General features: G+C 38.0%; 1 protein-coding gene across 1 annotated transcript in view; it reads left to right on the top strand.

Annotated features, from left to right (window-relative positions):
- Positions 1-1,220: 1,220 nt before the first annotated feature.
- Positions 1,221-27,915, top strand: part of ADAM32 (ADAM metallopeptidase domain 32) — a gene marked incomplete at both ends in the record, with an annotated part of 188,452 nt that continues 161,757 nt past the window's right edge. The window contains 2 exons of the mRNA XM_080796289.1: positions 1,221-1,278; positions 15,308-15,387. Coding sequence (XP_080652415.1) covers positions 1,221-1,278; positions 15,308-15,387 — 138 coding nt within the window. The remainder of the gene's footprint in view (positions 1,279-15,307; positions 15,388-27,915) is intronic.

Genomic DNA, 27,915 nt, shown 5'->3' on the forward strand with positions numbered 1-27,915 from the left:
TCTAATACTATGAAGAAAGATGAAACCAGCTTTTGACTCAAGTACTGCCTAGAAACAGTGTTAGACTAGCATTGGCTGTTCTGTTGGGATACAAGCTGGGTGTAGATTTTTGCTGCCTTGTTTTTGATCATGCTGATCCTTTTTAGGTTTAGATGGACCTGTTGAATTTTATGCATCAGTAAAATCGCATCAAAGCTGTTTAGATCTAGTGATTCCCTAAAAGTGAGCTTTTCTGTGTTCCCACCCAGCCTTTCAGTTTCTGTGTCTGCCTTTCTGTTAATATAAGCATTATCTATTAATTCATTCTTTGGTATTTCAAAAGGATTAAAAGATAGTGCATATACTGGAGACTGGAGGTGAGGGAGGAGGCATCGCAGTCCCAGGGAATTAAGGCAATGTTTATTAGGAAAGACTAGAAGTCATAGTGGCTAAAGGATTGGGGTAGCAGAAAATAGGTGTCAGTTTGGGCTTGGAATTTAGAAAATTTTTCTGCTGGGACATACGTACTGGAACTCAGGGTGAGATTCTTTCTCCATCTCATTCACTACATGAATAAGTATTCACAGTACTGAGAAGGTGTTGAACAAGAGAATGGTATCCCGTGAGTTCTAGCCAAGGGCTTGTGAAGAACCAGATTGATTGGAGGAAAAGTAGACACAGCCCGATTACACAGTGCATTTGAGAAGTAGGTATGGGCGAAAAAAACCGTGGCACGTTCCCCTTTTTGGAATCTTTTTCACACCTCTGGCCTTTTTTTTTTTTTTTTTTTTAAATTTTAGAAACCCGGCTTTAGTAAATAATGAGTGTGTGCGTGCATATAGTTTTAAATTCAGAAAGTATTGCACGATCGTCTTTTTAAACATCCGGAAGCGTGTGCTACAAAACAGACTACAATCAATGCGTTAGTTCTTTCAGGTCCGTCAACACAAAGCAAAAGGTTGGTGGGGGACGGCGACTGCGACGGCAGGGGCGGCGGGAATAAACCCACGTAAGGCGCGGGATCTCCGTCGGGCCAGAGGGACTTAGGCTGGAGGCAAGGTGGGCGCTCCCTGCCGGCGACGAGCATCCGCGGCGCTGCCTGCCCGGCGCGCCCGTGGGCGCAGCGACCTCGCGAGACCTCCGCCCCACGAGCGCGCGCGGGTGCGCGGCGGCCGCGGCGTCTTCCGAGCGCTCCCAACTGTCGCCGGCTCCGTCCACTCTCGAAGCCCAGGAGCCACGCTATGCTCCGCCTACTGCTGCTGCTGGCTGGGCTCGGTGGCTTGCTGGCATCGGGACCCGGTAAGGCCGGGGAGACCTTGTTACACGGGTCTCGGCAGACGAAGGTTTTTCTCTTCCTCCTCTCAAGAAGTATCTGCTTGCGTCAAACGGTGGCCCAACTCCATTGACATCCCCGCGGTAGCCTGGGAACCCGGCCTTTTTTGGGGGCTCTGTAGGGATAGAGAAGGGACTCCCTAGAGGGGAAGAGAACCTTAATGACCTCAAGGACAAATCTCTTTTTGGAATCTGGGGTGGGGGTGGCCTTTCTTGTAGGTCTTTCCTCCACTTCACAAAACTGCCCAACGTTTCTTGCACCAGAAGCACCCCAGAACCTTCTTGAACTCCACTCAAAATCCAAACAGACGAAAACAAAAGCAGTACTGTCCTCACATACCATTTGTTCCGGCATAACGTGTCTGGCATACCTACGGAAATAATTTGTCCTTCAGTTAAGGGGAAAAAAAGTTCAGCGTCTCCTATGCTGTGACAAAGGTACATTACGGCAGGATACAAAGAAACGTATAAAGAAGCCTCAAAAATTTAAAATATATTAGGAGTGGTTTAGATGCAAGCAAACGTTTTAGATATGTTCTTATTTTTCTTCCCCTTTTATACACTGTTCTGATTCTTGCCATCCTGTGTCAGTGTCAGTGCATGGATTGTCTTTTTTCCACCATCTGCACAGCGTTCCCTTGTTTGGAGGTACCACAGTTTATTTAGCCAGTTCTTTTATTAATGGACTTTTGGATCGTTGCCAGTCTTAATGCTATTACATGCTGTATTAGTGATCTTGAGCTGCCATAACAAAATACCCTAGGCCAGGTGGCTTAAAGAACAGAAATTTATTTTCTCACAGTTCCGAAGATAGGAAGTCAGCCCAGGATGCCATCATCGTGGGTGTCTGGTGAGGTCTTTCCTCCTGGTTAATAGACCATTGCTTTCTTGCTGTGTACTAAGATGGCGTCTTTGTGGGGGGAAGAGAGAGCAAACTCTCTCTTCTTGGAAGGGCACTAATCCCATCCTGAGAGATCCACCTTCACCGCCACCCCTGACCTAATTACCTTCCAAAGGTCCCATTTCTAAATAACATCACATTAGGGTTAGGACTTCGGCATGAAATTCTGGGGGGACACAGATCTTCACCATAACACACAATATTTTAATGCAGTGGTTTGCAAACTTTTTGGAATTTTTCTTTACCAATTATAGAAATTCTCAAAGAGCTTTTGCTTACATTTTGTTTATACCGGTTAATATTTGTCATTTTGGAAATTAATATAGAAATTTAAGAATTTTTATTAATTCATTTGAAAATGACAGTAACAGGGGCGCCTGGGTGGCTCAGTGGGTTAAGGCCTCTGCCTTCAGCTCAGGTCATGATCTCGGGGTCCTGGGATCGGGCCCTGTGTTGGGCTCTCTGCTCAGTGGGGAGCCTGCTTCCTCCTCCCTCTCTCTGCCTGCTTCTCTGCCTGCTTGTGATCCATGTCTGTCAAATAAATAAAAATCTTAAAAAAAAATGACAGTAACAGATCTATTGTATGTAACACAAGGTACACATGTAAAAGATAACTATCTTCTGAAACAAGAAGTATTTAGAACACTGGCATGAGATTTTAGATTTTTGCAAATCTCTTTAATGTCTGGCTTAATAGGTGATAGCTAGATTCTCATATCTATTTCTACATTGAATTTGTTGCTGTGTTTTTATTTGAAGTATATGAAGAAAATCCAGCTTATATAGTTGGAAAAGGCAAGAGTATTTTAATAGCCTTTTCAGATAATTACCAGTATCCTTTGTATACTACATCAATACTTGACAAATGGTAAAAGTTAGTTGCAATATGGTGTCTAAAAAATATCATTGAACTTTTCAGAATATGTTCTATTAAGAATTCATGGGATCTTGAACTCTGGATATTTTGCTCATGAGTTTTTTTTTTAATGCAGTACCTTTGTTTTTTAATTTTTAATTTTAAATTATAGTAAAATGTGCATAACAAAATTTATCATCCTAACAATTTTTAAAAAATGAATAAACTTGTTTTTTTAGAATGTTATAGGTTTATAGCAAAATTAAAAGGAAAATATAGAGACTTCCCATACATGCTATACTTATACATACACTCCCTCTGCTATTGACATCCCACGCATTTGTTACATTTGGTATTTTGTTAAAATCGATGATCTCACCCAGAGTCCATAGTTTACCTTAGGATTCACTCTGCCTGTGTACATTCTTTGAGTCTGACAAATGTATCATGACATGTATCCACTATTGTGGTATATAGAGTTGTTGCAGTGTCCTAAAAATCCTGTGCTTAACCTGTTCATCCTTCCCTCTCTCGTAACTCCCAGCAACACTGACTTTTTTTCTGTCTCTGTAGTTTTGCTTTTTCCAGAATGTCATATAGTTGGAATCATTCAGATTGGGTTTTTTTTTTTTTTTCACTTAGAAATATACATTTAAGTTTCCTCTGTGTCTTTTCATGGCTTGATATCTTACCTTTTTTTAGGACTGAGTATCATTTCATTATCTGGATGTACCAGTTTATCCATTCACCTACTGAAGGATATCTGGATTGCTTACGAGTTTTGGCAGTTACCGATAAAGCTGTTAGACATCTATGGGCAGGTTTTTGGTTTGGACAAAGTTTTCAACTCCTTTGAGTAAAAACTGAGGGGTAGGATTGTTGAGTTATATTGTAAGAGTATGTTTAGTTTTGTAAGAAACTGCCAAGCTATCTTCCACAGTGGTTATATCATTTTGCACTCCCACCAATGAAGGAGAGTTCCTATTGCCTCCCGTCTTTTCCAGCATTAGGTGTAGTCAGTGTTACAGATTTTGGTTATTTTAATGGGTATGTAGTGGTACCTCATTTTAATTTGGAATTATCTAATGACATATGATATAAAGCATCTTTTCATCTTATATGCCATCTCTCTCTCTCTCTCTCTCTCTTTTTTTTTTTTTTTTTTGATGAGGTGTCTGTTTGGGTATTTTGCCCATTTTTAAATTGAATTCTTCATTTTCTTGTTGTTGAGTTTTAAGAGTTCTGTGTATAGGGGCGCCTGGGTGGCTCAGAGGGTTAAAGCCTCTGCCTTCAGCTCAGGTCATGGTCTCGGGGTCCTGGGATTGAGCCTCACATCGGGCTGTCTGCTCAGCAGAGAGCCTGCTTTCCCCTCTCTCTCTGCCTGCCTCTCTGCCTACTTGTGATCGCTCTCTCTGTGTTAAATAAATAAAAATTTTAAAAAAGAAAAGTTCTGTGTATATTTTCGATGAACAGTTTTTTAATCAGATATGCCTTTTGCAGATATTTTCTCCTAGTCTATGGTCTGTGACTTGTCATCTTATTTTCTTGACATTGTCTTTTGCTGAGCGGAAGTTTTTCATTTTAATGTGGTATAGCTTATCATTTGTTTCTTCATGCATTATGGGTGTTTTATCTAAAAAATTATTGCCATACCTAATCATAATTTGCATTTTATATTTAAGTCTCTGATCCATTTGAGGTTGATTTTTAGTGAAGTGTGTAAAATCTGTGACTTTTTTTTTGCATGTGGAAATTCACTTGTCCTAACACCGTTTATTGAAAAGGCCATCTGCTCTAGTGTATGGCCTTTGCTCTTTTATCAAAGATCAGTTGACTATATTTATGTAGGCTTTTTTTTTCTGGGCTCTTTATTCTGTTTGATTGATCTATTTATTTATTCTTTCACCAGTACCACATTTTGTTGACTACTGGAGCTTTATAGCAAGTCATTTAATTAGATGATGGCAGCCTTCATCTTTATTCTTCTCCTTCAGTATTGAATTTGCTATTCTGGGTCTTTTGCCTCTCCATATGAACTTTAGAATAAATGAATTAATGGGATTTTGGTTAAGATTATAATGAATCTATAGAGTCAAGTTGAGAAGAACTGGCATTTTGACAGTATTGAGTTGTACTCTCCATGAACATGGACTAATCTAAGTCATTTTTTTGGATGCTCATATAAATGACATTGTATTTTAAGTTTCAGATTCTACTTGTTCATTGCTGATGTGTAAGAAAGTGATTGACTTTTATTTATCAGTCTGGTTTCCTGCGAACTTGCTATCTTAACTATTTTTAAATGTATATAGGTCAGTAGTGTTAAGTACATCCATGTTATTGAGTAACTTATCTCTAGGGCCTTTTTATCTTGCAAAACGGAAGTGCTATACCCATTATACAACAACTTATAAATTGTGATAAAATATGTATAACATAAAGTTTACCATTTTAATTATTTTTTCACTGATTTTTATAGTTTATTGCTTTTTAAGTAGAAATTCATTGAGGAAAATATTTATATTCAGTTTCCACTTTATTTTTGTAGATTTTTTCTAGCTTTATCTGTGAGTTTTATATTTCCCTATGTTTTTGTGTTATTAATTATTATCCTTTGTTTCAGCATGAAGAGCTCTGTTTAACATTTCTTGTGAGACCGTTCTATTAATGATGAATTCCTTTAGCTTTTGTTTGTCTAGTCTGCTGTTGAGCCCCTCTACTGAAATTTTCAGTTAACTTATTGTATTTTTCAGCTGTATGCTTTCTGTTTGGTACTCATTTTAACCATTCTTAAGTACAGTTTAATGGCATAAATTCGTTCACATTGTTGTGTAGCTGTCACCACTATCCATCTCTAGAACTTTTTTCATCTTTCCGAGCTGAAACTCAATACCCATTTTACACTAAATCCTCATTTCCCTCTCCCCCAGCTCATAGAAACCACCATTCTACTTTATGTCTCTGTGGACTATAGTTAAATTATAGTCAGTACCTCATGTAACTGGAATTGTGGAGTATTTTTCTTCCTGTGACTGGTTTATTTCACTTAGCGTGGCTCCCTCAGTATTCATCTATGTTGTAGTAGGTGTCAGAATTTTTAAGGCTGAGTAATATTCTATTGTGTGGAATATAAATGGATAAATATATATTTCATTTTGTTTATCCATTCATCTGTAGATGGATATTTGGCTTGCATCTTCTTTTGGGATATTGTGAATAATGCTGCCATGAGCGTATATGGACATGTACTTGTTTGAGTCCCTGTTTTCAATTTTTTTGCATAAATATTCAGAAGAGGAGTTGCTGAATCATATGGTAGTTCTATTTTTAATTTTTTTGAGGAACTGTCACACTGTTTTTCATAGTGGTTACACAATTTACATTCCTACCAGCAGAGTACAGATGTTCCAAATTTACATATTCTTTCTAACACATGTTATTTTTATTTTATTTTTTTATGATTATAGTCTTCCTAGTGGATATATCATGTTATCTCTTTTTGGCTATGATTTGCATTCTCCCAATGATTAGCGATATTGAGCATCTTTTCATGTGCTTATTGACCATTTGTGTATCTTTGGAGAAATGAGTGTTCAGTCTTTTTATTTTTTATTTTTTTTAAAAGATTTTATTTATTTATTTGACAGACAGAGAGATCACAAGTAGGCAGAGAGAGAGGAAGGAAGCAGGCTCCCTGCTGAGCAGAGAGCCCGATGCGGGGCTCCATCCCAGGACCCTGAGACCAGGACCTGAGCCGAAGGCAGAGGCTTTAACCCACTGAGCCACCCAGGCGCCCCCAGTCTGTTTTTAAAATTGGTTGTTCTTTTTGTTGTCAAGCTGTGAGAGTTCTTTTTATATTCTGGATGCTAGACCTATTTCAGAGAAATGATTTGCAAATATCTTTTCTCATTCAGGGCTGTCTTTAGTTTCTTGGAAGTGTTCTTTGATTCACAAAAGTTTTTAATTTTGATGAAATCTAATATATGTATTTTTTTTCTCATATTGCTCGTGTTTTTGGTGTCATTTCTAAGAATCCATTGCCAAATCTGTAATCATGAAGATTTATTCTTGTCTTTTCTTCTAATAATTTTATTGTTTTATCTGTTAAATTTAAGTTGCTGATCCATTTTAAGTTAATTTTTTATATGGTGTGAAGTAGAGTTCCAACTTCATTCATTTGCATTCATAATGGTTTCTGTTTATTACTAAAATGCTTTTGCCCCATTGAAGTCTATTTGTGCTAATATTAACATAGCTACATCAACTTTCCTTTGGCTACCATTTGCTGTAAATACATATTTTCCCTCCTTTTCTCGTGGCACATTCCCTAATGCTTACTGAGTATCCACCTTTTGCCTACATTTCTCAGCCTTTTCCCAAACTATCTCTTGCTCATGAGGTTAAGAAGAAATGATGTGTGCAATTTTTGGATCAAGGCAATTAAGTGTTGGTCTCCTTCCATCTCTCTTTTCTGATGCCATAGTCATCTTTGAACCCATGAGCTGAGTTTATGGTGTTATCAGTTGGAGGGAACCTGGATCTTTGAGTCACTACTTCAGTGAGAGCTCCTGTTGACACTCATCGGAATTTACATGAAAAACAAATAAACTCTTATTGTGTTAGCTCACCAAGACTTTAATATTTTCTTTATTATCATTCCATAACCTGGTCAGCCTAAATTGACTTATATAGAAATTGGAAATTTTAAGTGGTGTGTTGTCATAACAAACTTAAAATAGATGTCCTTGATTGACCAGCTGGTCAGTGAATAGTGGGTAATGGATGGTAGATGACAAAAAATTGAAACCATAAGAGACTCTTAATCTCAGGAAACAAACAGGGTTGCTGGAGGGGAGGAGCGTGAGAGAGTTGGGGTGGCTGGGTGGTGGACATTGGGGACGATATGTGCTATGGTGAGTGCTGTGAATTGTGTTAAGACTGATGAATCACAGACCTGTACCCCTGAAACAAATAATACATTATATGTTAATAAAAAAATTGAAACCAACTGGAAGTTACAAAACATTTCATAGTTTTATTTCATAAAGTTGTAGTAAACTGTATGATTGATTGCATTCTACAGAAATTAGATAACAGAATGTTATCTTTCTGCAGTGGAGGTCAGTTTAATTACCCAGGTTTGGCAAAGTGTTAAGAGAAGGAAATAATCTCAGCAAACAATTGGCCAGTTTGCAAAAAGAAATGATAGGGAATAAATTAAAAAATTAGGGGCCTTTCAGGATTTTAAAAGGTGACTGATTCCAGATTCCAAATAGTTAAGAAATGGAATTTTAAAATGTTTGAACACCAGTGTGTCAGTAAAATTCAATTAGATAAAGTTACTCAGGGCAGAGCTCTAATTAAGGGTATGGACACACGTTTTTCTAGATAGACTCAAAGCTGCCATTATTAAGTTGAAAGAGAGAGAGAGAGAGACATGAGAGGAGAGGAAGGGAGAAATAAGAGTTAGGCAAAGAAATTATCGGACAGAAAATATTTGCAAATTATTTGTCTGAAAGGGACCAAAGTAACCAAAATATAAAACACACAGAAATAAAGCAGATTTGAAAATTATGACTTTAAAAAGTTTTATACATGTAGTACTTATACTGAAAGCAACTAGATGAGAAACTACTAAGTTTTTGAAGGTAGTATATTAGCAAAGGAATTTCAAACTCAGATTTAAAAAGCTTTTGACTATTTAAGAATTAAAATAGCCTTTGGGCCTGAAATTTCCAGATGCAGGTAGTGAACTGGAAAAGCCAGTCAGCTCTCAAGGAAGGTATATTTGTATTTAAATCTATTATGATATTTTATGCTTTTTATGTATTATGCTTTTTATATGAGGACATTTAAAAAAATCTCATTTCCTGTCTTATGTGTTTTGTATTTCTAATTGTAATGTAACAAAGTCCAAAATTAAAAATGTAACGTCTTCCAAAAAGACCATGACCATAGAAAGGTTTCAGACATCACCCTCATCTTCTTACATATTATTATTATTTAGTATGTAATGCCACTTTTATTGTTTCCGAGATTAGCCATCATCTCTATTACTGTTTACTAAGTCAGGTTTGCTTAGCTTTCTCCCTTGTTTACTGCTTTCTTTGCTTGCTTTGTTTCTAGCACTTCTTCCTTTCTTAGCTTTTTTGTAAGAATTCTGAGTGACAAAATGTCTGCTGTTCACTTGGAAATATCTTTATATCTCCCTCATTCTTGAATGACAATTTAGCTTGGTATGGAATTTCAGGTTGACAGTTATTTTTCCAATAGCACTTTGGAGATATCACTCCATTGCTATTTGACCTCTACTGTTTTTTAAAACATTTTAATTATGGAAATTTCAAATAATTGCAAAAGTAGAGGAGTATAAAGAACCCACTTTCGGCAGTTATAAACTCCTGGCCAGTTCTTTTTCTTTTTGTGTTCCTCACCACTTCCTCTGTTCCATTATTTGGAACAAATTATAGACATATCATTTTATCTCTAAATATTCCACTATGTATTGCTAAATGACAAAAAAAAACTTTTGAGATATAACCACAGTACTGTGATCACACCTTTAAAATTGAGAATTTCTTGTATCATCCAAATTCCAGTCAGTTCAAATTTTCATTTTTAAATTTTTAATTAATTTTTTAAAAAGATTTTATTTATTTGAGAGAGAGAAGGAGAGAACACAAGGAGGGTCTAGGGGGAGAGGGAGAAGCAGACTTCCCACTGAGTAGGAAGCCTGATGCAAGACTCGATTCCAGGACCCTGAGATCATGACCTGAGCGGAAGGCAGACGCTTAACTGACTAAGCCACCCAGGTGCCTCAAATTTTATTATTTTAAACTGAAGTATACGTGGCACGTAACATCCTATTAGTTTCAGGTGTGCATGATAATGATTTCAATGTTTATATACGCTACAAAACGATCTCCATGATAAGTCTGGTTACCATCAAATTTATTACAATATGATTGACTATATTCTCTTTGCTGTACATTACATCGCCATGACTTAATTATTTTTATAACTGGAAGTTTGTACCTCTTAATATCCTTCATCTGGGGCACCAGGGTGGCTCAGTGGGTTAAGCCTCTGCCTTCGGCTCAGGTCATGAGATTGGGATTGGGATTGGGCCCCACATCAGGCTCTCTGCTCAGCAGGGAGCCTGCTTCCTCTCCCCCAACCCGCCCCCCACCTCTCTCTGCCTGCCTCTCTGCCTACTTGTGATCTCTGTCTGTCAAATAAATAAATAAAATCTTAAAAAAAAAATCCTTCATCTGTTTCCTCCCAGCCATTCCATCCCGCCCCCCTCTGTTAATGAAGAGTTTGTTACCTCTATCTAGGAGTCTGTTGCTGTTTTGTTTTGTTTGTTCTTTTGTTTTGTTTTAGAGTCCACAAACAAGTGAAATCATATGGTATTTCTCTTTCTCCATCTGACATATTTCACTTAGCATAATACCCTTTAGGTCCATCTATGTTGTTACAATAGCAAGATTTGCTTTTTTATTGCTGAGTAATGTTCCATTATGTATGTTTGTGTGTGTGTATATATATATATATATATACCACATTTCTTTATCCATTCAACCATTGATGAGTACTTTGGTTGCTTTCATATCTTACCTATTGTAAATTACGCTGCAGTGAACATAAGGGTGCATATATATCTTTTTGAATTGGTGTTTGTGTTTTCTTTGGTGAAATACCCAGAAATGGAATCACTGCATCATCTGGTAGCTCTATTTTTCATTTTTTGAGGACCTCCATACTGTTCTCCATAGTAGCTACACTAATTTACATTCCTACCAACAGTGTACGAGGGTTTCCTCTTCTCCACATCCTTGTCAACACTGTTTTTTTGTCTTTTTAATAATCAGTCTGATAGGTGTGAAGTGATATCTCACTGTAGTTTTGATTTGCATTTCCCTAATGATTAATGATGTTAATGATCTTTCATGGGTCTGTTGGCCATCTGTATGTTTTCTTTGGAGTAATGTGTATTTAAGTCCTCTGTCCGTTTCTTAATTGAGTTGTTCATTTGGGGTGTTTTTAGATATCAAATTGTCTAAGTTCTTTATATATTTTGGATATTAACCCCTTATCAGATGTGTGACTTGCAAATATCTATTCCTATTCAATAGCTTGCCTTCTCATTTTGTTGATGATTTCCTATACTGTACAAGTTTTTTTAATTTGATGTAATCCCATTATTTATTTATTTAATTTTTAAAAATTTAATTTTTTTTTCAGTGTTCCAAGATTCATTGTTTAGGCACCACACCCAGTGCTCTGTGCAATAAGTGCCCTCCTTAATACCTACCGCTGGGCTCAGCTATACCCCCACCCACCACTCCTCCCAAACCCTCAGTTTGTTTCTCAGAGTCCACAGTCTCTCATGGTTTGTCTCCTGCTCCAATTTCCCCCAACTCACTTTTCTCCAACTCCCAATGTCCTCTGTGTTATTCCTTATGCTTCAGAAGTAAGTGAAACCATATAATACTTGACTTTCTCTGCTTGACTTATTTCACTCAGCATAATCTCCTACAGTCCTGTTCATGTTGATACAAAAAAGGTGTTCATCCTTTCTGATGGAGGCATAATACTCCATTGTATATATGGACCATATCTTCTTTTAAAGACACTTGTGATTAAATTAAGACTACATGGATAACCCAGGACAAATTCCCTATTTTAAGGTCAGCTTATTTGCAAACCTAAATATACTTTGCTATATAACCTAATATATTCACAGGTTCTGGTGATTGAAGAGTATGGACATCTTTGAGAGGAATTATTATCCCCCTTACCACAGACAGTGAGATGTTAGGGTCTAGGAAGAAGTAAAACTAAAAATGATAAATACCTGAGGCAGTATGGATGGTACATTGCTCTCACTGTCAAGTGAGAATACAAACTTTCTCCTGGAATTCTCTGCTTATTGGGTTAGAGAAAACACCTTTTTCTACCAGGGATTACATGCGGTGCCAATGCCTGTATTGCTTTGCTTCAGTAAAGAGACTATATTTGGAACAATACTTGCTATTGCAGTCATCACCTGGCTAAACTTAAGACAACTCAATGTCCTTATTGCTTATCATCTGCACAAATCAAACAAAATAGGAAAATAATAGGAATCACTGCTCTTGTATACTTCAGTTCTTTTCAGGTTTGGACTACCTTCTGGATTTAGAAATATTTGGTTTATAATGTTTTGGTGATGGTGTATATGATATTCAGAGATTTTCATTTGGCCCTCTCTACCATAATAATACTCTTTCTATGGGTCAGGGAGACAAATTGGGATTCCATAAGATATTGATTATATCTGTTTCCACATACTGTTCCATAATTGGGCAAATTATGATAGGATGCATGTGTAGACCCATGAGTAAAATCAGATTTGATCCTAAATTTCCTGTATCACCATTCTTCTTGTAAGCATACAACTTTGCCTGATGTGAATCACAGCTATATTTTAGGTCCTCTAATAAAGTATTAGCTTAGAGCAAGTGTTTAATATTCCATACAAGGTCTGAGTAATTGGGTTTTGATTTTGCAGATCCAGTCTGAAGATTTTTCTTTCAGTTGGTTATTTCATCCTGCTTACATTTATTGATAAGAGTGAGATATTTGATCTTAGAACTTCTTAATTATATCATACTTTTTTGATATCATGTTTTTGGTAAAGTCTTTTCACTGGAAAAATTTGATTTTTTGTTTATTTTCTGGGTGCCTTTGTGTATGTTCTCTTAATTTGGAATACTTGTAGTGCTTACATAAAGGATTAAATTTTTTATTTAGGCAGTAATAGTGATTCCTCACTGTAATTAGAAAGTTTAGTATATATTTTTTTTTTAAAGATTTTATTTATTTATTTGACAGACAGAGGTCACAAGTAGGCAGAGAGGCAGGCAGAGAGAGAGGGGGAAGCAGGCTCCCTGCTGAGCAGAGAGCCCGATGCGGGGCTCGATCCCAGGACCCTGGGATCATGACCCGAGCCGAAGGCAGAGGCTTTAACCCACTGAGCCACCCAGGCGCCCCGAAAGTTTAGTATCTTATTGCTACCCACTTCCTGCTCTCCCCTTTATTATATGACTGTGGTTATTTTAAGTCTTAGTTCTCCTATACTGTTATGTCATTGAACAGTATGTTTCTACTTCTACCGCTTGATTTTCAGCTTTAGTCACAGTTCTTTTTGGGCCACAATGCAGTAAATTTAAGGAAATCAATATGCACATACAGTTTTCCTCTTCTTCTATACTGCCTGACATTATTGTATATGTTACTGTATTTATATCACTTGCAATCTATTAAATAACTATAATTCTCAAGGTTGTTTTAGCCTTATTCTATATTTAAGTTTATTTAATACCTGCTGCTAACCTGTTACTTTAAGTATAGTGATATCTTCATTGAAAGAATTTCTCTGCCTTTTGTGACAGGGACTTTGAGCTATTTCCTTTATGTTTTTGCTTGTGAATACATGTTTCCCTCTATGTTTGAATGAAAGTATTGCTGGGTATGAAGTTCGAGGTTTTTCACACTTTACTTTCTTAAAGATTTTCAAAAGAACTTGTTCTTCAAATGTGTAAGAGTGTATGGGAATAGCCCTATGCTTAAAACTCTGAAACCACAGTATATACAATCAGTCTTCCGGGTATCATCTTCTTTCACTGATATGCATAGAACAATATGGGAATAGCCATATGCTTCTCATTGAAACTATACTATATATAAACAATTGTTCAAGTAACATCTTTTTCAATGATATATATGTGTTTTTAAATGTATGTGTAAAAACATGTGGGAGTAGACCTATTCTTAACTGAAATAACTACGTGAAATATAATGTGCATTTCATGTAAAACTTTCTTTCATTATAGTAAAAGTGTTTATAAACATATGATAGCATATAAGAAGAGCCCTGTGTTTGTAAATGGATGTGTAGAAGCATAAGGGAAGAGCCTTGGGTTTCACTCACTGAAACTACATTGTGTATAAACCATCATTCAAGTAACATCTTCTTTAATTAATATAAACCCTGTAACACCAAAACTTCCTAACCCTAACCCCAACCTTAGCCCCAAATCCCAACCCCTTAACCCCCAAACCCTAACTCCTAAACCTAAACCCTAACCATCACCCTAACCCTAACCCCCAACCCTTAAACCTAACCCTAAATTGAACTCTCTGGAGAGTTCTCTAAACAGCAGGATACCAGGCACATATACCCTCACCCCTGACCCTAAACCTGACATTGGCCATAAACCCTAACCCTAACCGAGCATCTGAGAAGAAAAAAAAAAAAAAAAAAGAAGTGGCATATGGACAATGAAATGTTACTCAGTCATAAAAAAAGAGAACAAAATCTTGCCATTAGCAATGACGTAGATGGAGCTACAGAGTAGCATGCTAACTGAAATAAGACAAGGAAAGACGAATACCATATGATTTCACTCATATGTGGAATTTAAGAAACAAAACAAATGAACAAGGGTGGGGGGAGAGGCAAACCAAGAAACGGATCCTTAATTACAGAGAAAAAACTAATGGTTACCAGAGGGAGGTGGGTGGGGGCATGGGTTAAATAGGTGATGGGAATTAAGGAGTGAACTTGTGATGAGCATTGGGTGTTGTATGGAAATGTTAAATCACTATATTGTACATCTGAAACTAATATTAACATGTATTGTAACCAACTGGAATTTAAACAAAAACTTAAAAAAATACATTGTTCTTCATTTATAATGTTGAATAATGTAAAAATTATCAGTCTAGTCTGCTTTTCTCCCTAATGCTCAGTATGATTTTCTTTTTCTTTCTGTTTGCTCACAGGCCTATAGGATTCTTTCTTTCTCTTAGACACCCAATAACTTTAGTAGACTATGTCTGTTTTAATTGTTATCATTATTCCTGAATTCAGGGTACTTTCCAGTCTATGGTTTCTAATCTTTTATTTCAGCAAAGTTTTCTTGAAGTTTATCTTTGACTGTTTTTTGATCTGTTTGTTCTGTTTTCCTCAGGAGTAACAAATTTTGTGTAATTTTAAAATGCCCCTGTCTCCACCCTCTGTCCTTTTTTGGTCTTTCATAACTATCTTGTCTGTTTTTGAATTGTTTTCAAGATTTTTTGGGAGTGCATAGTGGTTACTCATATGTGCACAAATGAATTCTACAAAAAGAACCTGAACAAATATTTAGTCATGTATAAGACACAATTATTAACTCTCTTTTTCCTTTCTTCAGGTTCTCAGAATTCATTTCTACAAATTGTAGTTCCAGAGAAAATCCAAGCAAATACAAGTTATAATTCAGAAGCAGAAAATGTAAGAGATATTTTTCACATTAATATTATCTGAAATTTTTATTTCTATTAATAGCAATTAAATATAACAACCCCATTATAGAATGAATATAAGTATGCAATATTACTACTGATATGGAATTTAAAGTTTTGATAGTAAAAGTAAATATATAGATCAAAATGTTGTGTTTTATCTAACATTTGTCATTGCTTTATGGTGAAAGTTTTAAATGTTCAAATAAATAAAAATGAGCATCTGGGTGGCTCAGTTGTTAAGCATCTGCCTTTGGTTCAGGTCATGATCCCAGGCTCCTGGGATTGAGTCCTGTGTCGTGCTCCTTGCTCAGCAAGGAGTCTGCTTCTCTGTCTCCCTCTGGGTCTTCTCTTTCTCTCCCTCTCTCTCTCCGTCTTGCTCAAGTAAATAAATAATATCTTAAAAAAATGAAGTAGAAGACTTAGGGTCTTACGTGAGGAATATCTAGATGATGGACTGAAGAGAATAATTTTCTCCAAAGTGGTTAAGGAGAATCTCTTTAAAATTTTTTAAAAATTTCAAATACAGTTGACACATAATGTTACATTAGTTTCAGGTATACAACATAGTGATTCAACATCTCTATACATTATGCTGTGCTCACCACAAGTATAACTACCATCTGTCACTATATGACACTATTATAATATCATTGACCATATTTCCTTGCTGTACCTTTTATTTTCATGACTTATTCCATATAAATGAAAGCCTGTATCTTCCACTCCCCTTCAGGCATTTTGCTCATCCCTTAAACCCCTTTCCCTCTGGCAACCATCCATTTGTTCTTTATATTTACAGGTCCAGATCTGCTTTTTGTTTGTTTATTAACTTGTTTTGTTTTTTTAGATTCCTCATATGAGTAAAATCATATGTCTTTCTCAGTCTGACTTATTTCACTTAGCATAACGCTTTCAGGATCCATGCATGTTATTACAAATGACAAGATTTCATCCTTGTTTACTGTTGTGTGATATTCTAGTGTGTGTGTGTGTGTGTGTGTACCACTTTTTCTTTATCTATTCATTTATCAGTGGACACTTAGATTGTTTCCATATCCCAACTACTGTAAATAGTGCTGCAGTACATATATCTTTTTGAATTCATGTTTTCATTCTGTTTGTTTATTTATTTCTGGTATAATTAACAGTGTTATATTAGTTTCAAGTGTACAATATGGTGATTCTCATTGCTCATCATCATAAGTGTACTCTTAACCCCCTCCCTGTTTCACCTATCCTCACATCTATCTTCCCTCTGGAAATCACTGGTTTCTTCTCTATATTTAAGGGTCTGCTTTTTGTTTGTCTTTTTTTCTTTGTTTTGTTCCTTTAATTCCACTATGAATGAAATCATATGGTATTTCTCTTTCTTTGACTGACATATTTCACTTAGCATCATACCTTCCAGATACACTCATATTGTTGCAAATGGCAAGATATCATTCTTTTTTTATGGTTGAGTAATATTCTATTGTGTAGATGTACTACATCGTCTTTATCCATTCATCTATCTATGGACATTTGGGTTCCTTCCACATCTTGGATATTACAAATAATGTGGCAATAAACATAAGGGTATATATATCTTTTCAAATTAGTGTTTTTATATTCTTCAGGCAAATACCTAATAGCGGAATTACTGGATCATATGGTCATTCTTTTCTTAATTTTTTGAGGAACCTCCATACTCTTTTCCATAGTGGCTGTACAAGTTTGCATTCCCACCAAAAGTGCACTAGGTTTCTTTTTTCTACCTACTTGCCAACACTTGTTGTTTCTTGTGTTTTTATTTTAGGCATTCTGACTGGTCTGAGGTGATATCTCATTATAGCTTTGATTTGCATTTTCTTGATTAGAAGTGATGTTGAGCATATTTTCATATAACTGTTGTCCATCTGTATGTCTTCTTTGGAGAAATGTCTTTTCATGTCTAGTGCCCATTTTTAAATTGGATTATTTGAGGGTCTTTTTGATGTTAAGTTGTGTAAGTTCTTTATACATTTTGGATATTAACCTCTTATCAGATATACCATTTGCAAATATTTCCTCCCATTTGATGAGTCATCTTTTAGTTTTTTTGATTGTTTTCTTTGGTGGGTAAGCTTTTTATTTTGTTACAGTCCCAGTAGTTCAATTTTGCTTTTGTTTCCTTTGCCAGAAGAGACATATCTAGAAAAATGTTTCTATAGTTGATGTGAAAAATTAGTGCCTATGTTTTCTTCTAGAAATTTTATGTTTTTGGGTTTCATATTTTGGGCTTTTATGCATTTTGAGTCTATTTTTGTGTATGGTATAACATAGGGGTCCAGTCGCATTCTGTTGCATGTGGCTGTCCAGTTTTTCCCACATGTTGAAGAGACTGTCTTTTTTGCATTGCATATTCTTTCCTGCTTTGTCAAAGATGAATTGACCCTGTAGTTGTGGGCCTATTTCTAGGCTCTCTATTCTGTTCTGTTGATCTATGTGTCTGTATTTGTGTCAGTACCATGCTGTTTTGATTACTATAGGTTTGTAGTATAATTTGAAATCTGGGGTTGTGATGCCTGCAGCTTTACTTTTCAAGATTGCTTTGGTTATTCAGAGTCTTCTGTGGTTCCATACAAATTTCAGGATTATTTGCTCTAGTTCTATGAAAAGTGATGGTATTGCATTAAATCTGTAGATTGCTTTGGATAGTAGACATTTTAACAATATTAATTCTCCCAGTCTGTGTGCATGGAACATTGTTTCAGTAGTGTGTGTTATCTTCAGTTTTTTTCCATCAGTGTGTTATAGTTTTGAGAGTACAAGTCTTTCATCTCCTTAGTTAAGTTTATTCCTAAATATTTTATTATTTTTTGTGTAATTGTAAATGGGATTGTTTTTTTTTCTTTTTTTTTGTTATTAATACATAGTGTATTATTTGTTTCAGGGGTACAGGTCTGTGATTCATCAGTCTTATTACACAATTCACAGCACTCACCATAGCACATACCCTCCCAAGTGTCCATCATCCAGCCACCCCTACCCTCCCTCCCCACCCCCCAGCAACCCTCAGTTTGTTTCCTGAGATTAAGTCTCTTATGGTTTGTCTCCTCTCTGGTTTCATCTTCTTTGATTTTTCCCTCTCTTCCCTATGATCTTCTGTCCTTTTTCTCAAATTCCTCGTATCAGTGAGATCATATGATAATTGTCTTTCTCTGATTGACTTATTTTGCTTAGCATAATACCCTATAGTTCCATCCATGTTGTTGCAAATGGCAAGAGTTTGGGTTTTTTGATGGCTGCATAGTATTCCATAGTGTGTGTGTGTGTGTGTGTGTGTGTGTGTGTGTGTATCTCACATCTTCTTTTTCCATTCATCTGTTGATGGACATTGGGGTGCACATTCTCCTTTGGAATACTACATTTGTATCTTTAGGGTAAATACCCAATAGTGCAGTTGCTGGGTTGTAGGGTAGCTCTATTTTCAGTTTTTTGAGGAACCTCCATACTGTTTTCCAGAGTGGCTACACCAGCTTGCATTCCTACCAACAGTGTAGGAGTGTTCCCCTTTCTCCGCATCCTCGCCAACATCTGTCATTTCCTGACTTGTTAATTTTAGCCATTCTGACTGGTATGAGGTGGTATCTCACTGTGCTTTTGATTTGTATTTCCCTGATGCCGAGTGATGTGGAGCACTTTTTCATATGTCTGTTGGCCATCTGGATGTCTTCTTTGCAGAAATGTCTGTTCGTGTCTTCTGCCCATTTCTTGATTGGATTATTTGTTCTTTGGTGTTGAGTTTGATAAGTTATTTATAGATTTTGGATACTAGCCCTTTATCTGATCTGTCATTTGCAAATATCTTCTCCTATTCTGTGGGTAGTCTCTTGGTTTTGTTGACTGTTTCCTCTTCTGTGCAAAACCTTTTGATCTTGATGAAGTCCCAATAGTTCATTTTTGCCCTTGCTTCCCTTGCCTTTGGTGATATTTCTAGGAAGAAGTTGCTGCAGCTGAGGTTGAAGAGGTTGCTGCCTGTGTTCTCCTCAAGGATTTTGATGGATTCCTGTCTCACATTGAGGTCCTTCATCCATTTTGAGTCTATTTTTGTGTGTGGTGTAAGGAAATGGTCCAGTTTCATTTTTCTGCATGTGGCTGTCCAATTTTTCCAACTCCATTTGTTGAAGAGACTCTCTTTTTCCCATTGGAGGTTCTTTCCCACTTTGTCAAAGATTAGTTGACCATAGAGTTGAGGGTCCATTTCTGGGCCCTCTATTCTGTTCCATTGATCTATGTGTCTGTTTTTGTGCCAGTACCATACTGTCTTGATGATGACAGCCTTGTAATAGAGCTTGAAGTCTGGAATTGTGATGCTGCCAACTTTAGTTTTCTTTTTCAACATCTCTCTGGCTATTTGGGGTCTTTTCTGGTTCTATATAAATTTTAGGATCATTTGTTCCATTTCTTTGAAAAAAGTTGATGGTCTTTTGATATGGATTGCATTAAATGTATAGATTTCTCTAGGCAGCATAGACATTTTTACAATATTTTTTCTTCCAATTTATGAGCATGGAATGTTTTTCCATTTCTTTGTGTCTTCCTCAGTTTCTTTCATGAGTACTCTATAGTTTTCTTAGTACAGATCCTTTGCCTCTTTGGTTAGGTTTACTCTTCCGTATCTTATGGTTTTGGGTGCAATTGTAAATGGATCAACTCCTTAATTTCTCTTTCTTTGTCTTGCTGATGTATAGAAATGCAACTGATTTCTGTGCATTGATTTTATATCCTGACACTTTACTGAATTCCTGTAGGAGTTTTGGCAGTTTTGGAGTGGAGTCTTTTGGGTTTTCTGCATAAAATATTATATATCTGCAAAGAGTGATAGTTTGACTTCTTCTTTGCCAATTTGGATGCTTTTATTTCTTTTTGTTGTCTCATTGCTGAGGCTAGGATCTCTAGTACTATGTTGAATAGCAGTGGTGATAATGGACAGCCCTGCCATGTTCTTGACCTTAAGGGAAAAGCTCTCAAGTTTTCCCCATTCGAATAATATTCACTGTGGGTTTTTCATAGATGGCTTTGATGATATTGAGGTATGTACACTCTGTCCCTACACTGTGAAGAGTTTTGATCAAGAAGGTATGCTGTACTTTGTCAAATGTTTTTTCAGCATCTATTGAGAGTATCATATGGTTCTTGTTCTTTCTTTTATTAATGTATTGTATCACATTGATTGATTTGTAGCTGTTCAACCAACCTTGCAGCCCAGGAATAAATTCCACTTGGTTGTGGTGAATAATCCTTTTAATGTAGTGTTGGATCCTATTGGCAGTATTTTGGTGAGAATTTTTGCATCCATGTTCATCAGGGATATTGGTCTGTAATTCTCCTTTTTGATGGGGCCTTTGTTTGGTTTTGGGATCAAGGTAATACTGGCCTCATAAAATGAGTTTGGAAGTTTTCCTTCCATTTCTATTTTTTGGAACAGTTTCAGGAGAATAGGAATTAATTCTTCTTTAAATGTTTGGTAGAATTCCCCTGGGAAGCCCTCTGGCCCTGGGCTCTTGTTTGTTTGGAGATTTTTGATGAGTGCTTCAATCTCCTTACTGGTTATGGGTCTGTTCAGGTTTTCTATCTCTTCCTGGTTCAGTTTTGGTAGTTTATACATCTCTAGGAATGTATCCATTTCTTCCAGATTTTCAAATTTGCTGGTGTGTAGTTGCTCATAATATGTCCTTATAATTGTTTGTATTTCTTTGATGTGGGTTGTGATCTTTCCTCTTTCATTTGTGATTTTATTTTTTTGGCTCCTTTCTCTTTTCTTTTTGATAAATCTGGCCAGGGGTTTGTCAATCTTGTTAATTCTTTCAAAGAACCAGCTCCTAGTTTTGTTGATTTGTTCTATTGTTTTTTTAGTTTCTATTTCATTGATTTCTGCTCTGATCTTTATGATTTCTCTTCGTCTGCTGGGTTTAGGCTTTCTTTGTTGTTCTCTCTCCAGCTCCTTTAGGTGTAGGGTTAGGTTGTGTATTTGAGACCTTTCTTGTTTCTTGAGAAAGGCTTGCACCGCTATATATTTTCCTCTCAGGACTGCCTTTCTTGTGTCCCACAGATTTTGAACCGTTGTGTTTTCATTATCATTTGTTTCCATGAATTTTTTCTATTCTTCTTTAATTTCCTGGTTGACCCATTCATTTTTTAGAAGGATGCTGTTTAGTTTCCATGTATTTGCGTTCTTTCCAAATTTCCTCTTGTGATTGAGTTCTAGCTTCAGAGCATTGTGGTCTGAAAATATGCAGGGAATGATCTCAGTCTTTTGGTACCGATTGAGACCTGATTTATGACCCAGGATGTGGTCTATTCTGGAGAATGTTCCATGTGCACTAGAGAAGAATGTATATTCTGTTGCTATGGGATGGAATGTTCTGAATAGATCTGTGATGTCCATCTGGTCCAGTGTGTCATTTAAGGCCTTTATTTCCTTATTGATCTTTTGCTTAGATGATCTGTCCATTTCAGTGAGGGGAGTGTTAAAGTCCCCTGCTATTATTGTATTACTGTCGATGTATTTCTTTGATTATGTTTTTAATTGGTTTATATAGTTGGCTGCTCCCACGTTAGGGGCATAGATATTTAAGATTGTTAGGTCTTCTTGTTGGACAGACCCTTTGAGTATGATATAATGTCCTTCCTCATCTCTTATTATAGTCTTTGGCTTAAAATCTAATTGATCCGATACAAGGATTGCCACCCCAGCTTTCTTCTGATGTCCATTAGCATGGTACATTGTTTTCCACCCCCTCGCTTGAAATCTGGAGGTGTCTTCGGGTCTAAAATGAGTTTCTTGTAGGCAGCATATTGATGGGTTTTGTTTTTTTATCCATTCTGATACCCTGTGTCTTTTGATTGGGGCATTGAGCCCATTAACATTCAGGGTAACTATTGAGAGATATGAATTTAGTGCCATTGTATTGCCTGTAAGGTGACTGTTACTGTATATTGTCTCTGTTTCTTTCTGATCTACTACTTTTAGGCTCTCTTTGCTTAGAGGACCCCTTTCAATATTTCCTGCAGAGCTGGTTTGGTGTTTGCAAATTCTTTCAGCTTTTGTTTGTCCTGGAAGCTCTTTATTTCTCCTTCTATTTTCAATGATAGCCTAGCCAGATATAGTATTCTTGGCTGCATGTTTTTCTCGTTTAGTGCTCTGAATGTATCATGCCAGTTCTTTCTGGCCTGCCAGGTCTCTGTGGATAGGTCCGCTGCCAATCTAATGTTTTTACCTTTGTATGTTACAGACTTCTTTTCCCGGGCTGCTTTCAGGATTTTCTCTTTGTCACTAAGACTTGTAAATTTTACTCTCAGGTGACGAGGTGTGGACCTATTTTTATTGATTTTGAGGGGCATTCTTAGCATCTCCTGGATTTTGATATTTGTTCCCTTTGCCATATTAGGGAAATTTTCTCCAGTAATTGTCTCCAATATACCTTCTGCTCCTCTCTCTCTTTCTTCTTCTTCTGGAATCCCAATTATTCTAATGTTGTGTCGTCTTATGGTGTCGCTTATCTCTCGAATTCTCTCCTCGTGGTCCAGTATTTGTTTGTCTCTCTTTTGCTCAGCTTCTTTATTCTCTGTCATTTGGTCTTCTATGTCACTGATTCTTTCTTCTGCCTCATTTATCCTAGCAGTGAGAGCTTCTATTTTTGATTGCACCTCATTAATAGCTTTTTTTATTTCAACTTGGTTAGATTTTAGTTCTTTTATTTCTCCAGAAAGTGCTTTTATCTCTCCGGAGAGGGTTTCTCTAATATCTTCTATGCCTTTTTCGAGCCCGGCTAGAACCTTGAGAATTGTCATTCTGAACTCTAGATCTGTCATGTTACCAATGTCCGTTTTGATTAGGTCTCCAGCCTTCGGTACTGCCTCTTGTTCTTTTTTTTGAGGTGAGTTTTTCCGCCTTGTCATTTTGTCCAGATAAGATTTGCTTTCTCCTCCTGTGGAATTCCTCTGTTCTTGGTGTGTGAAGTTGGTTTTGGATGGGTTTCTTGTTGATCTTCTGGGGGAGGGGCCTGTTGTAGTGATTCTCAAGTTTCTTTGCCGCAGGCAGAATTGCACCGCCCTTGCCAGGGGCCAGGCTAAGTAATCTGCTTGGGTTTGCTTTCGGGAGCTTTTGTTCCCTGAGCACTTTCCGTAGAGTTCCAGAGGACGGGGATGAAGATGGCGGCCTCCCAATCTCTTGGCCCAGAGGAGTCGAGAGCTTGGGGTTCCACTCCTCAGTGCGCCCTCAGAGAAAAGCGCGCAACCACCCTGACTCCCTGGCCTGCGGTCGTGCCTTGAGGAAAGCAGTCAATTGCTGGAACCTGGAGAAAAGCGCCCAGTCGGTTCCGTCTCCGTGGCCTCCGGCCGCGCTCTGAGCCCACCCAGCCTGGGACCGGCACAAGGTAACCCTGGGATGAGAGCTCACTCCTCGGCTTTGTCGCTGTAGCCGGCTTCCCCGCTCTAATACCTGTGAGCTCTGCGGCCCTCAGACACCCCCGGTCCTTCTGTGACCCCGCGGGACCTGGGGTTATGCTGACCCCGCCTGGGTTTCCCCCCGGTTTAGCCTCTGGAGCGATGTCTGCCAGTGGAGTAGACTTAAAAGTCCCGATTTTGTGCTCCGTTGCTCCGCCGCTTGCCGGGAGCCGGCCCCTCCCCGCCGGTCTATCTTCCCGTCGCTTTGGATTCATTTCTCCGCAGGTCCTACCTTTCAGAAAGTGATCGATTTTCTGTTTGTAGAATTGTTGCTCTTCTTCTCTTCGATTTCCCGTTGGATTTGTAGGTGTTCACAATGGTTAGATAAGCTATCTAGCTGATCTCCTGGTACCCGAAGTCGTCTCAGCCTGCTACTTCTCCGCCATCTTGACTCCTCCTGTCCAGGTTCTGTCATTTTATCCAGTCTGCAACCCTGTGCCTTTTTATGGGTGCATTTAGGCTGTTTATGTTGAGAGTGATTATTGAAACATAAGTTTTTAGTGACATCATGTTGCCTGAGAAGTCCTTGTTTCTATAAATTGTGTCTATAAATTTCTGTTCTATGTCACTCTTGAGTTTATTCTTTTATAGAGCCCCCCTTAATATTTCTTGTAGTGCTGGCGTGGTGCTCACAAACTCTTTTAAACCTTGCCCGTCTTGGAAGCTCTTTATGTCTCCATCGATTGTGAATGTCAGCCTTGCTGGATAAAGTATTCTTGGCTGCATGTTCTTCTCATTTAGTGCCCTGAATATGTCTTGCCAGCCCTTTCTGGCTTGCCAGGTTTCTGTGGGCAGGTGTGTTGTTATTCTAATGGGCCTTTCTCTGTATGTAAGGAATCTCTTTCCCCTAGCTTCCCTGAAGACCTCTTGTTTAGGGATCTGGGTGGCTCAGTTGGTTAAGCGACTGCCTCTGGCTCAGGTCATGATCCTGGAATCCCGGGATTGAGTCCCACATTGGGCTCCCAGCTCCATGGGGAGTCTGCTTCTCCCTCTGACCTTCTCCCCTCTCATTCTCTCTCTCTCTCTCTCCCCCTGTCAAATAAATAAATAAAATATTTTAAAAAAGACCTCTTGTTTAAAATCATGATTCGTGAATTTCACAATTAAGTGCCTGGAGGTCTTTCTAGATTTGTTGACCTTAGAGGGTGTCTTTTCTGTGTTTAGGACACGACCACTTGTTCCATTCCCCAGATCAGGGAAATTTCATCCAGAATTTGTTCAACTATATCTTCTAGTCTTCCTTCTTCTCCCCTCCCCAGGGACCCCAATTATTCTGACATTGGAATGTTTTGTGGCATCATTTATTTCCCTAATTCTGTTTTCATGGCTTCTAAGCTGTTTGTTCCAGGCCTCCTCCTGATCCTTCTTCTCTATCAGTTTGCCCTCTAGATCACTAATTCTGCCTTCTGCCTCAGTTACCTGAGCTCTTAGAGTATTTAGATTAGATTGGATCTCATCGATAGCATTTTTAACTTCTGCCAGATTGGCTCTCACTTCTGCCCTCAGAGATTTTATGTTGTCACTAATGGTTTTCTCTAACCATTGCCTGGTTAATTGTTACCCTGAATTCTCCTTCCGACATACTGTTTATGTCCATATCCAATAGTTCTGTGGGAGAGGGCACAGTCTCTGAATTATTCCTCTGTTGAGTTTCCTCCTCCCAGTCATTTTGGTGAGTGGTAGTTGAAGGGATGTATAGCTGAATATATCAACCACAAGCCAGGCAAGATGAACCCTGGAAAGTTTCGGAGCAGTTGGAAGTCACCACCAAAAAGAAAGAAATATGAAAAAGAGAGAGAGAGAAAGAGAAAAAAAAAAAAAGAGAAAATCTAGCCAAAATGAGTCCCAAAAGTAAGATTATATGATACATAAACAAAAACAGAGACTGACAAAAGCAAATGAGAAGAAAAAAATAGAAGAACTTAGCCAAAATGAACTCCAAGAATAAGATTTATGTAATACCAGAATGAAAGCAAATACACAGAAACCCTGACAGAAGAAAAAGATGGGAGGATGGTTATAAATCCTCAATGTGGGTGAAGAAGTTTTTTTGGTTCTTCCTGGGTGTATCTTGTTATCTTTGTTAAAGGACTCAACTTTCCAGAGATATAGGGAAATTAAAATTGGTTTATATATAGGGGTAGTATTGAATAAGGAAATAGGATTACCTTGAAGCTTATATCTATATGTATATTAAAACAAAACAAAAGAAAAAGAAAACGGAACACAGGTATTTGTATGAAAAAAGTTCAAATTAAAAAGTTATTATGGAATATCTTGTGTTAAACCTCTAACTGTAATGGTAAGTAGGTTAAAAAATTAACAAGAATTGTGAGAACGAATTTTAAAAAAAGTTGTATTTATGAAATATACAGGTTTTAGGGCAATATGGGAGCTTAATATATTGTTTTCCCCTGATGTTGTGGTTTTACAGTTTTATGTGGACCCTGTGGTGATTGTTCTCTTGTTCTTTTGTCTTGTTTTCTGGGGGAGGGGTCTGCTACATTGTTTTCCAGTTAATATTGCTCTGGTTGAGTAGCCCTGCAGACTGTCAAGGGGCTGTGTGGAAACTAGTTTTTCAGGCTTTTGTTCTGTGGAGGTTTTTGTTCTTTGGCAGCTTTTTGCAGCTTTTCAGAGGGTCAGAGCAAAGAAAAAAAATCTGTCTCTACCTAGATCTCTGCCTCAGAGAGAAGCCTTAGACTGTTCCTCTCTTGATGGTCCAGAACACACAGACTCCCCCTCTGCAAACTCTGCTGAACAACGCAACTTCCCACAGATGGCACGCATCCCCAGCCACTGTCCCAGTGGCCACCCGAGGCCCCCTGCTTGTCTTTTCATCCTTGTGCCACTAAAGCCATGCGCTATATTGGTCCGGAGAGCCCACTTCTGGTGGCTGCATTTGCCGGGACTGCTGTCTGGAGTGCAGCCCATGCCAGGGGCTCTCAGACCCCATGATCATGCAGGTCGCGGAAGGCTTCCAGCTAAGGTATCCTGACTGGAGATGGCACTGGGTTTCTCAGGTATGGGCTGGGAGTGTTCAGACCCCAAGGCTGGTCTCAGAAGGCTGCGGGCCCAGAGACTGCCAGCTGGTGCCCACACCAGACTCTCTGAGGTGCTGGCGGGAGTGTGCCCAGGCGAGCAGTGGTGTAAAGCAGTGGAAAGTCAGGAGCTCAGGAACCATGGACCGGAGGCTCTGCTGGACTCTCTCTGGCATGGGAGGTCGCCAGTGGTGAGCATCCTGGGCCCATGCCCATGACTGCCTGATTACACCAGTTGCCCCTTAAGACCTTTTGCTCTTTTGAGTGCTTTTGACCAGATTCCAAGTTAATGCTGTTCCCCAATCACAGGGTACTTTCATATTGGAGTATTACTTTTCAGTGGGTCGCTTCTGGTGGCTCCCTCCCCTTTCTGTTTATCCTCGGATATTAGTCCGAGCATTCCCACTCGGCTTTACCTCTCCACTGATGTCTTCTGTTCATGTAGAGATCCAGAAGTGTGTAATCTTACATCTCAGGCTGATTTCATGGGTGTTCAGAGTGTTCTGGTAGATATTTAGCTCATTTTAGGGAACTGGTTGAAACAGGGTCTCCTGCTTCTCTGCCATCTTCCCTCTCCTCCATTGAGCCTCTAGTTTTGATTGCACCTCATTAATAGCTTTTTTCGATTTCAACTTGGTTAGATTTTAGTTCTTTTATTTCTCCAGAAGGGTATTCACTAGTATGGTCTGTGCTTTTTTCCAGTCCAGCTAGCATATTTATAATTATCATTCTGAAGTCTAGTTCTGACATCTTACTAATGTCCACAGTGATTGGGTACCTAGCAAAAGTATTTCCTTTATCATTTCTTGTATGGCTGATTTAGTGGTGATGAATTCCTTAACATTTGTTCATCTGGGAAACTATTTATCTCTCCTCTTATTTTGAATGATATCCTTGCTAGATAGAGTATTCTTGGCTGCAGATTTTTTTTTCCTTTTAGCACTTTAAATATATCACGCCAGTCCCTTTTGGCCTACAAAGTTTCTGCTGATAAATCAGCTGATAGC

Source organism: Martes martes (assembly GCF_963455335.1).
Source record: "Martes martes genome assembly, chromosome: 2".
Classification (NCBI taxonomy): domain Eukaryota; kingdom Metazoa; phylum Chordata; class Mammalia; order Carnivora; family Mustelidae; genus Martes; species Martes martes.